This window comes from Lolium rigidum, chromosome 6, assembly GCF_022539505.1.
Source record: "Lolium rigidum isolate FL_2022 chromosome 6, APGP_CSIRO_Lrig_0.1, whole genome shotgun sequence".
Classification (NCBI taxonomy): domain Eukaryota; kingdom Viridiplantae; phylum Streptophyta; class Magnoliopsida; order Poales; family Poaceae; genus Lolium; species Lolium rigidum.
The window spans coordinates 37505128-37517558 of record NC_061513.1 but is presented as its reverse complement, the minus strand read 5'-3'; the positions used below and the strand labels follow the sequence as shown (position 1 = coordinate 37517558).

Here is a 12431-nt window from a genome sequence, read left to right as displayed (position 1 = left end):
TCATGTTGCATCATACTCCTCTCTTGATCCTTGAAAACTTCCTCCACACCAAACTCGAAACAACTCATTAGAGGGTTAGTGCACAATATAAATTGACATATTCAGAGGTGACACAATCATTCTTAACACTTCTGGACATTGCATAATGCTACTGGACATTAGTGGATCAAAGAAATTCATCCAACATAGCGAAAGAGGCAATGCGAAATAAAAGGCAGAATCTGTCAAAACAGAACAGTTCGTATTGACGAATTTTAAAATGGCACCAGACTTGCTCAAATGAAAATGCTCAAATTGAATGAAAGTTGCGTACATATCTGAGGATCATGCTCGTAAATTGGCATAATTTTCTGAGCTTCCTGCAGGGCAGTGGGCTCAGATTCGTGACAGCAAAGAAATCTGGAACTGCGCAGTAATCCAAATCTAGTACTTACTTTTCTATCAACGGCTTAACTTGGCACAACAAAACTCAAAACTAAGATAAGGAGAGGTTTCTACAGTAGTAAACAACTTCCAAGACACAAAATAAAAACAAAATACTGTAGGTAAAAACATGGGTTGTCTCCCATAAGCGCTTTTCTTTAACGCCTTTCAGCTAGGCGCAGAAAGTGTGTATCAAGTATTATCAAAGGGTGGAGCATCAACATTACCTTGGGCTTTACCCTTACCTTTCTTATTGTTTTTCTTTCCCTTTGGTTTAGGAAATATACGAGTTTCTCCCGGTATAGAGGTAAATTTCAAAGTGCCTTCTCCAACATCAATGACTGCTCCCAATAGTTTCAGCAGGGATCTTCCGAGTGTGAGTTTTCCTGTTTCAACAACAAGATAATCAATAGATATTGTTCTTCCACAAATAGTTGTATGCACACCTGCGGCTATTCCTTTAGGGATTATAGTAGAGTTATCAATGAGAGTTATCTCTTCTCCTCCTTCCTCAACTCCCCAAAGTTTCAAAGATTTATAAATACTTTCGGGCATAAGGCAAAATTCATACATAATATCACGAGTAGGCATGGAGGGTTCGATCACCGATAACAATTTTAACGACGAGGATCCCACAATGATAGTTTAGAGTTCACTAAAACTTGTTCAAGACGATTACGAACGTGGCAATAGTTATCATTCAAGCGAGATGTACTTATCTCCGAGTATTTAATCTACTATATATGCTAGCGAGGACTGAATCAAAGTTATTAGCTGAATCATATGATGCAACCAACTTCTTTATGGCATTAAAAGCTTGATCCCCATTGCAATGAAGGAAATCTCCTCCCACTAAAGTATCCAAAGCATATCTATAGCGAACCATAAGACCAAAATAAAAATTGCTAAGGAGCAAACTTAGAGTCATTTGAGGTTCGGTTTTACGATAAGAAGTAAAAATTCTAGACCAGGCATCCTTAAAACTCTCCTCATCCCCTTGTTTAAAAGTGAAGACTAATTCTTCAGGCGAAGAAGTAACAGGTTCAGAGCTAGACATGGTAACAAAAGTAACTAAATTTTTTTTTTGTATTTTTAATATAGCGTGCAAGAAAATAAAGTAAACTAGATAAAGTAAATGCAAGTAAACTAATTTTTTTGTGTTTTTTGATATAGTGAACAAGACAGCAAATAAAGTAAAACTAGCAACTAATTTTTTTGTATTTTGATTTAGTGCAGCAAACAAAGTAGTAAATAAAACTAAGCAAGACAAAAACAAAGTAAAGAGATTGAGAAGTGGAGACTCCCCTTGCAGCGTGTCTTGATCTCCCCGGCAGCGGCGCCAGAAAAAGAGCTTGATGGCGTGTATTTCACACGTTCGTTGGGCAACCCCAAGAGGAAGGTATGATGCGCACAGCAGCAAGTTTTCCCTCGAGAAAGAAACCAAGGTTTATCGAACCGGGAGGAGCCAAGAAGCACGTTGAAGGTTGATGGCGGCGGGATGTAGTGCGGCGCAACACCGGAGATTCCGGCGCCAACGTGGAACTGCACAACACAACCAAGCTACTTTGCCCCAACGAAACGGTGAGGTTGTCAATCTCACCGGCTTGCTGTAACAAAGGATTAACCGTATTGTGTGGAAGATGATTGTTTGCGAGAGAAAACGGTAAAAACAAGTATTGCAGTAGATTGTATTTCGAGTAAAGAGAATTGGACCGGGGTCCACAGTTCACTAGAGGTGTCTCTCCCATAAGACGAACGAGCATGTTGGGTGAACAAATTACGGTTGGGCAATTGACAAATAAAGAGAGCATGACAATGCACATACATATCATGATGAGTATAGTGAGATTTAATTGGGCATTACGACAAAGTACATAGACCGCCATCCAAGCTGCATCTATGCCTAAAAAGTCCACCTTCAGGTTATCATCCGAACCCCCTCCAGTATTAAGTTGCAAAGCAACAGACAATTGCATTAAGTATGGTGCGTAATGTAATCAACAACTACATCCTTAGACATAGCATCAATGTTTTATCCCTAGTTGCAACAGCACAACACAACCTTAGAACTTTCTGTCACTGTCCCAGGTGTCAATGCACGCATGAACCCACTATCGAGCATAAGTACTCCCTCTTGGAGTTAAAAGTAAAAACTTGGCCAGAGCCTCTACTAGAAACGGAGAGCATGCAAGATCATAAACAACACATAAGCATAACTTTGATAATCAACATAACAAGTATTCTCTATTCATCGGATCCCAACAAACGCAACATATAGAATTACATATAGATGATCTTGATCATGTTAGGCAGCTCACAAGATCCAGACAATGATAGCACAATGGGGAGAAGACAACCATCTAGCTACTGCTATGGACCCATAGTCCAGGGGTAGACTACTCACTCATCACTCCGGAGGCGACCATGGCGGTGTAGAGTCCTCCGGGAGATGATTCCCCTCTCCGGCGGGGTGCGGAGAGCGATCTCCGAGGATCCCCCGAGATGGGATCGGCGGCGACGGCGTCTCGGTAATGTTTTCCGTATCGTGGCTCTCGGTGCTGGAAGTTTCGTCACGGAGGCTTTAAGTAGGCGGAAGGGCAAGTCGAGAGGGGGCACGGGGGCCCCGGATGACGGGCGGCGCGGCCAAGGGGGGGCGCGCCGCCCTAGGGTTTGGCTCCCCTGTGGCCCCACTTCCTTTCGTCTTCGGACTTCTGGAAGCTTCGTGAGAAAATAGGCCTCTGGGCTTTTATTTCGTCTAATTCCGAGAATATTTCTTTACTAGGATTTCTGAAACCAAAAACAGCAGAAAACGACAAGCGGCACTTCGGCATCTTGTTAATAGGTTAGTTCCAGAAAATGCACGAATATGACATAAAGTGTGCATAAAACATGTAGATAACATCAATAATGTGGCATGGAACACAAGAAATTATCGATACGTTGGAGACGTATCAATTGCCATGTGCTCGCTTAAATTGTGTATGCTATGTTTGTCACAGCGGGAGGAGATCCAGAAAACAGCTGAGGAGTGCGAGGTTGTGTGGGAGCAGAGCCACACAGATGAAAAGCCTGTCGGACCGTTGCGGAATTTCATTAAGGTATGATCACCAACTTTGAATGTACGCAATTATGTTACGGTGGCTTTGTAACCGTGAGTTCCATGACGCTGAGAACATCGCACGAAAGATGCGGCGGTTAGCGAACTTGCTAGGTTGCCGCGAAGGCGAAATCCCTACATCCTCCTCTTCGAAGAACATGTATGGACTATTTTGTTGCTTCGTGAAACATGTTCTTACTAATTTCAACTTTTGTAATCTCATGTGTTCATGTTTGTGCAGATTCCTCCTGAGGACGACCTAATTCTAAGTCAAGGCGTACTTCCGAAGCGTACCTCCAAGCAACGGTCAGCTTACCAGTTGAAGCCAAGGGGCAAGGCTCCAAACCGGTACACTCCGGAAGATTATGTCAACCGAGGAAAGAAGGTTGTCACTGAGGAGGATGACGGGCCGCCGCGGAGATCAGCTATGTCGAGGATGAGGAACGACGAGCCGTTCTCTTCAGAGGAGGAGGAGGAGGAGGAGGAGGAGGAGGAGGAGCAGGAGCAGCAGCAGGAGCGAGCAGCAGCGAGGAGCGAGCAGCAGGAGCAGCCAAGGCAGCGGACGAAGAGGATGGCCGTCCGGAAGCAGCCCACGAGGACGGCACGTCGAGGACGCTACTAGGATGTGCTACGTGTTGTTGTGAACTCTATATTCATAAGTATCGATTTGTGAACCCTATGTCATTTCGAACCATGGTCCGTAATGCTACTTGTTGTTTGAATCTACGTGCTACAATGTGACCTATGAAGTGTTATATGTGTATGTCATGAAATTGCTACTTCTTGTGTCCAATGTTGTACTCGTAGCTTGTTGGAGTTTGGTAGGATTTTTCATGTTTTCAACACAAGTCCATGTGTGGCGCCCTTCCCATCGGCGCCACAAGTGCTAGTGTGGCGCCCGTGGCATCGGCGCCACACATGCCAACTTATATGAACCATTGGGTCGAAAACATCCGGGGGCTCCGGACGATAAGTCCTTAGCCGTTTTCGCGAGCCTCTATGTGTGGCGCCCGTGGCATCGGCGCCACACATGCTAGTGTGGCGCCCGTGTCATCGGCGCCACACATCGAGCCTCGCAAAACGGCTAAGTCCCAGAGGAATTGTCCCACAGTATGTTTTGGGGGATTGCAAGTGCATGTGTGGCGCCGTTGGGAGGGGCGCCACACATGCTGCCACTCGGACGGGCGCACCAGCTCAGCGTCGAGGGGGCCACGTCGGCCGGGTGTGTGGCGCCGGCAGCAGGGGAGCCACATGGGCATGTGTGGCGCCCGTAGGAGGGGCGCCACACAAAAGGGTTAGATTGGTGAAATAGTTTCGCCGGAGGGTTAGTCTGTGCTTTTCTTCCACTTTTGGGTTATTTTTGTGTAAATCGCCCCTTTTTGCCTGAGTTCACAACTCGTGTGAAACGCTTTGCTTGCATCTTATTCTTATCCAAGGGCTTTCTGTCTCTCTTGTCTGCACATTTATGCAGCTTATCATCTACGAAGACTAGCAAGGATATGGACCATTCGTTAACCAGAAACATTGCATCAACTAACCTTCCCATGGACAAGACTGTACTGACCTTGAAATGTTAAGGGAATGGTATTCGATCTCAAGCCAAGACTCTTCAACTAAACGAGCTAAGCAAGATGATAGCAATACCAGGGTAGAGAATGTTAGATGTGCTCGTTAGCTTCATGAAAGCGACCACAACAACAACATCGCAATTATGTGTGAAGATGACCGGATGCGTTTCAGCAACAAGGCAATGCACAAGAAGCTGTTAATTTAACAGAAGAGTTTGCAAACTGCCTGTCACACTAGACAGCACAACATAAATTCTTGCATGATTGAATAGGTGAGGTCCATCACACCCGATGGCCACTATGCAGCAAAAGCAAAAATCTCTGCAGTCATCTTTTATTCGATGATGCTCCATAAGACACGCACTGGTCAAATCGGAAGAAAGTTTTGTTTCGACAAAAAACCTAAGGCGAAAACTACCACCTGCTTGATGGCCAAATGTATATTCATAAACAAGGATGCCGTGGAGCAGTCTGGTGCTAGAAAGCGTAAACGATATCATATGCCTCATCAAATTCTTATTTTCAGAACCACAAGGCATCCTTAGTGGTGATGACCTTCATCATCAGTGTCATGCCCATCTGGGTTTCCACCATCACCAATGACCTTAAGCTGCATAAAGCAAGCAGCAAAACATCCCTTAATGAACAGCTTAACACTGATAAACCAGACACAGCTTGGCAGCACGTGCTATGATAAACTAAATTGACATGTCAAATTACCGTGAAGTATTGTGAGCAAACTGGGCATTCATGTGGCTCATCTTTTTTCAACCAGAACCATACGACATCATGCTCATCCTCTGCATATGAAACAACCACAATAAGTGTTATACAATTCTTGCCACATCTAGCATCTAGAGCATTTCCAAACTGGCTTACCTCCTTCATCACCCGGGCAGCCTACTATTCTCTTGTCGTAGTATGACTCAATGACAGCTGGTGCCTCCTGCAGGTACAGAATGAAAGGAAAGTGATGAACAATACGGCACAGAGTATTTACAGCCTGGAACAAAAGTTAACAAGAAACAATGGTTCAATTTCATAGGTTCTGAACTTCTGATCAAACAATATTTTACTATCATTTAGAATGAAGCACGCATCTGAATACTAGAACCACCAAATACGTAATGCAATGGAAACTGTAACCTAAAATTGTGGAACAGCACACACAGGCAAACAAAAGGAATATATAGAACTTATCTGTTCCTGACTTTTTATAGGCAAAGTGAAACAGAAAGGGGCAAGGCAGACAACATCAAAGTAAAAGAATAATGGTTAAGTGAACACACAAAATTAGCACGTAAAGTAAAAGGAATCTGCGGCAGCAGGTCACATAGCATGAGGCCATCCCTCACATCTAGCATGCGTAGTAAATTCATCAAAGGTGTCTGAATATGCAAATAAGTTTTGCTGAACTCTGAAGTGCGGGAAAATAGATATGCATAGAGGCTCAAACTCAAAAGTCTAATATCTCGCAGGTCCCATGACAATCTGAATCTCCAAATATATTCGATGTTGAAATGCAGTACCGTAGTTCAAAGATACACAGTTCACTCGGTCCGTGATTAACAAATCATCAACTTAGATGAATTAATTTCGATGCGGTGCAGATATCTGTACACGAACCTAAGATGGGTTCGCACATCGGTGTGATAGGATTTGAATATGGTACACATAATAGCGACAGAAGATTCTAAATTTCTAACTACGTAGTACAATAAAATAAAATAAAGGGACAGAAAAATGCAGCCATAATAGTTGGCCCGGCCCAAATATTGCCTCTCACAGTATCATCTGGCTCTGTTGGGTCCCATGGCTTTCCTTGGTTAGCATCAACACCACCAAAGTCTCGGCGCATTTTCCCATCTGCCCTTCCACCATGCCCTTTTCTTTGCTGCTGCTTCTCATGATATTGTCATCATCGCCTTGAGAAGAGGAGAGTCCTTTTCCATGACTTAGGAGAAGAGAAGAGTTAGGGAGAGAAGGCCACCACCACCTGTGGCTCTGCTTGCAGGACTGCTTTTGTGACACAGTATTATGGATTCTTACTTCTTTCTTTATGCTTAACCCTGGCTAGTTGAGCCTCGTGTAGGTGACTTGGGGTGGACAAGTTATTACTGTTCTGAATTATGTTGCTGTGTAGCGTGCAGCTACAATGTGTCATGTTCCCTGAAACTAAATGTGTGTATTGTTTGTGCTTGACTGTGAACAAGCAACACAATTTTCTGGTCAGGCCATATATATCTCTGTACGTGGGGCACCAACTTAGACTTACTGGGTCATGTTCCCGTGTTAAGAACTAGCTTACCAAAGCACACTATCCCTGCGATATGTGGTGTGGTTTCTCGACAGGATTCTTGTTAACTATTACCCCACAAAAAAAATTAAGACCTGTTACATTTTTTAAATACTGCGTAGTACAGAAGTACGATACCACAGCTCTTAGAACAGAAATTATGCATCAATGGCCTTGTAGTTAGAGCCTTATAATAAACTAAAAAGAACATACTATGAGAGGTATATAATCTTCTGCTTGAAAAAAGAAGGCAAGACGTCATATTAAAAGTGATTTTCTAATCATGACCATAACAAACTGTACTAGATGGGAGAAATTAACTCTTACATATGACTGTATGAGGCAGGAATAAAAGTATTTACATTGCACTTGCACTGCTTAATGATGTAAACAGATAAAGTTTTTATCCCAGTATATCCATATGCAACCGGAAAATGCGTAAGATGCTAAGACAGTAAATGCGGTAGGTTTACAACAATTACATACTTTCAAAACGAATCCAGGGCAAATTATAATCATTTGATAGTTAAGTAAACTCTGATGCTATTGTACACAAGCAACAAAAGAAAAGAAAGACCCAGTGCATTAGATAGAACACAAGTTTCTACACTAAATGGATGATAAAATTGATGAATATCGCACAAAAACAACAATCTCTAAAGTGCATCAGAGCATCCGACAACATTACTGCGAAGATAAATGGACTACACATTCCACTCATTTCGTTGGAACATCCGATCATTTGACAGAATGACAGAATAATGTAAACGACCTCTGATGCTATTATACGCAAGCAACGGAAGAAAAGGCAAACACCCCGGCTATTAGACAGAACAAAAGTTCCTACACTAATGGTAGCGGATGATCAAATATTGATGAACTGTGCGCATATAAAAATCTCTAAAGTGCACCAGGGCACCAGACAACATTAGTGCGAGGATAAATGCACTATACATCCCACTCATTTCATACAGTAAATTACTCCGACGAACCTAAACAGAATATTAAGAAGAGTAGCAGAGAACACGTCACCTTGGTACCGAAGGGGCCACAGGGAGCATCCATGTCAAAGCGCTTCTTCCCCTGCGAAACGACGAGCAGATCGAGAAATCAGAACCCATTCGCAAGGGCCAAACCGAACGAGACCGAAATCTCCAAACCGCAAGGCACAATCCGTCTCACCTGGAGCTCCCCCTCGAGCTCCTCGCGCTCATGGCCCGTGGCGATGGGCACGATGTCCTCCACAGTCAGCGGCTTGTCCCCTGCAGGAGGAACACGCCGATCCACCGGCCGATCAGCGACGGGAAGCGGCGGGAAAGCGAGATCTGGCGAGGGAGGAGAGGGCCTTACCGGAGGAGAGGGGGGTGGTGCGGCGGAAGGCGGCGGCCGCCGTGGAGAAGGGCGCGGCCCGGGCGGTGATGGGGGTGGGGGCCGCGCCGGCTCCGGCTGCGGCGCGGCGGAGGGCCGGGGCTAGGGTTTGGAGTCGGCGCCACATGGTGCGTGCGTGCGTGTGGTCTCAGGTCGCGGCGGCGGAAGGGGAAATGGGGTGGAGATGGGCAGGCTCGATTTGATCTGACCGAAGAGGGAGGGGAGAGGGAGACGGCGGGGGAGGGAGGTCAAGGAGGGGGTGTGGTGCGTTGAAGTTCGTGCTGCGTGATGGAGGGACGGGATTGGATTGGAGGCTTTGAGCGAACTGGGCTGTGAAAGTGACAAGTGTCGGAGTTGGCAGTGCCGCCGCCTACCTCGGACAGACAAATACAGTTGGACGTCGATTGTTCTTTATGAGATTTTAAGCCACATAGCTTAGGACTTCATTGATAATAACTTAACTCTGTAGAGCACATCACATCATGGTCCACCATAAGTGATTTGAGAAACATGAGCTAAGAAAAAAGACAAACCATGTGTAGTTGAAAGAACTTTTCATGATCTTTAGGGTTTCGCGTGTTTTTGATAACAACACCGGTGATGATCTAACATAGTGCTAAGTGTGTGACAGATAAAGTAAATGGTCACCGCTGATAAAATCGACCCCCCCCCCCCAAAAAAAAGGAAGAAAAGAGTTGGGCTGATATCTCAAAGGGTCGGCACTGCCGGTGACAAAAGGCCGACACTGCCGGTGATTGCACCCCGACACTGCCGGTTGTTCTCTGTCGACCAAGTGACCTAGTTTTTTGTGGCCGGTACTGTTGCTGTATCAGGACCGGCACTGCCGCTGAAGTGTTCCCAACGGGCAGAAATGGTGGAGGGGTATTTAAGGAACCCTTCTCCTACCTTGGAAAGTTGCTCAAACCCTCAAGACTTGTTCCACCATTGTTGAGCCACCAAAAACACAAAAATCATAAGATCTCCTCCATCAACCACCCAAATCTCTTGAGCTTTGGAGAATCGAAAGAGAAGATCCCGATCTACATCTTCACCAAAGCGATTCGCATTTTCCTCACATTTGCTTGATAGACCCCTTGCTAGTGTTCCATTTGGAAACCCTAGTTGTTTGTTGTTGTTGTTGTTGTTGTTGTTGTTGTTGTTGTTGTTGTTATTGTTGTTGTTGTTAAGAGCCTCCGATTCAGTTGTAGATGTGTGCCCCAAGAACTTTGTAAAGGCCCAATTTCCGCCTCGAGAAAATTCCTTATAGTGGAAGTGGGCTAGTCCTTTGTGGCGTTGCTCATAGGAGACCTGAGTGAGGCCTTCGTGGTGTTGGCCCGGCCTTGGTGCCACACTCCTCCAAACGTAGATATACTTCCCCTCAAAAGGAAGGAACTACGGGAATCATCTCTGTGTCTCCGCGTGCTCCACTCTCGGTTACCTCTTTCCTTGATTGCTCTATTATATCTTGTCTAGCTATATCGTACTTAGTTGCTTTCTATGTCATATAGGTAAATTCACATAGTTGCATATCTAGATAATTTATCTTTGTGTCAAGCCAATTGAAAAAGAACTAAAAATTGGGTAGCACCTAATAAACCCCCTAGGTGCGGCATACGATCATTTCAGTAGTCATGTTTGCATGGAGGTGGCGTTTTAGCTCATAGGTGCATATGCATCTATTATAAAAAATAATTTAAAATAAATTTAAATTTTAAAAAAATTCCGAAAAAAATTGCAGGTGTACATCCTGACATCCTATGTTCGTACACAAGTTTTCGTGGGTAAAGAATATTTTATGTGGCATGTATAAAAAAGATAAAAAAAATATCTTATACTTAGTCGTGTTGGAGCATCAAAATTTATCTTTTTTACACGAGACACAAAAAAATTCTTTTTTCCCGAAAACTTGTGTGTGAAACTGTGAACATAGAATGTCTAGATATACATGCAAACATTTATTTAAGATTTTTTTGACACTCCAAAATATATTTTCACACAACAAGTTTATATGCACCCATGAGCCGAGTTGGATTTACCAGTTTGCATAGCCTTTCCAAGTAGAGTTGTAGAAGTTGAGAGTTAGGATTCCTTAAAAGAAACATATCCATGAAACACGCTAGCCCCCGCGTCGCTCCTCCTGGATCGGTTCGGGCGGAGCCCCAGGCCTGCACCACCTAGCCACCCCCTCCCTCGGATCCTCCCCCGCCGCCGTCGGGCAAAGCCCGTGCGGTGGCCGGTGGCGGCGGGCCTTCTCCTCGTAGCGACGCGAGCCCCTTCAATGATGCTCGCCGCGCCCAAGCGGGTGTTGGTTGGTGCGGGTGAAGCCGTCCGCTTCCAAGCGGGCTTTGGTGCGGGCGAGGCCGACCGCGGCCAAGCGGTCGTTGGTGCGGACGAGGCTGGACACGCTCATGCGGGCGTTGGTCCGGACGAAGCCGGTCGCGCTCACGCGGGCGTCGGGTCGGCGGCCCAGGGCTGCGGTGGTGGTGGCCGGTGAAGAGAGGCTGTTGCTCAGTGCGGACGACGGTGGATCAGGTGCTTGACATCGAATCTGGCGCGTGGCGCATCAGCTTCGGCTGTAGGGTGGCCAGGATGCGCAGATCCTGTGCGTGGCGGGCCTCCCCGTCTAGATCTGGTGCTCTGGTTGGTGGCCTTGGTCGCACGCTGCTCCCTTTGGGCGGAGGTTTCTTCCCGATGCTATAGGCCACGTGTGAGGCTGGGTTGGAAAGGATGGAAGTTTCCAGGTGAAAACCTTCAGTGATGTCAGATTTTGTTATTTTGTCTAGCACAAAGTAAAAAAAAATGGGTTGAAATTTTTCATGATTGTGAGATTTTTCACATAATTAATTTTCATATTTTTTTGATAACTAATAAACATTTTTTTATACTCCCTCTGGTCCTCTTTAATTGACTCAAATAAAGTATAAAGTTGTATTAATTTCGAGTCAATTAAAAGAGATCAGAGGGAATATTTTTTTAAATGGAAAGAGCACCGAAGCTCGGGAGCCAAAAGCACTTTTCGGCCTTAGTCCCCGCTTCATAAAAAATAAACCAATAGCCATACAAAATCCAGTTCGAAGGAAAACTAAAAAGTCTGCTGCTGGAGCAAGAGCACAAGCATGCCCAGACTGAAAAGAAAACAATCTCCCAGCGTGCGGGCCGCTTCATTGCCAACCGCACAGGATAGGCGACTTAGGGAGACGAAACCGCTGCCCTCTCCCTCCGACGGCGAAGCCACATGTCCTTGCCCCTCCGTCGATGGCTGATACGTCTCAAACGTATCTATAATTTCTTATGTTCCATGCTACTTTTATGATGATACTCACATGTTTTATACACACTTTATGTCATTATTATGCATTTTCCGGCACTAACCTATTGACGAGATGCCGAAGAGCCAGTTGTTGTTTTCTGTTGTTTTTGGTTTCAGAAATCCTACAAAGGAAATATTCTCGGAATTGGACGAAATCAACGTCCAGGGTCTTATTTTTCCACGAAGCTTTCAGAAGACCGAAAGGGGAACAAAGTGGGGCGACGGGGCGCCGACACCACAGGGCCGCGCGGCCTGGGTGGGGCCCGCGCCGCCCTATGGTGTGGGGCCCCCGTCAGCCCTCCGACTCCGCCCTTCCGCCTACTTAAAGCCTTCGTCGCGAATACCCCAGTACCGAGAGCCACGATACGG

At 45.4% G+C, this 12431-nt stretch overlaps 1 protein-coding gene across 1 annotated transcript; it reads right to left on the bottom strand.

Annotated features, from left to right (window-relative positions):
- Positions 1 to 5271: 5271 nt before the first annotated feature.
- On the bottom strand, positions 5272 to 8895 carry LOC124665123 (putative cytochrome c oxidase subunit 5b-like). Its single transcript, XM_047202527.1, has 6 exons — positions 8735 to 8895; positions 8567 to 8646; positions 8417 to 8467; positions 5968 to 6034; positions 5809 to 5888; positions 5272 to 5698 (listed from the first exon to the last, which is right to left on the bottom strand). The coding sequence occupies exons 1-6, from the start codon at positions 8877 to 8879 to the stop codon at positions 5630 to 5632; spliced, it is 492 nt and encodes a 163-aa protein (XP_047058483.1). The 5' UTR covers positions 8880 to 8895; the 3' UTR covers positions 5272 to 5629.
- Between the last annotated feature and the right edge of the window lie 3536 nt (positions 8896 to 12431).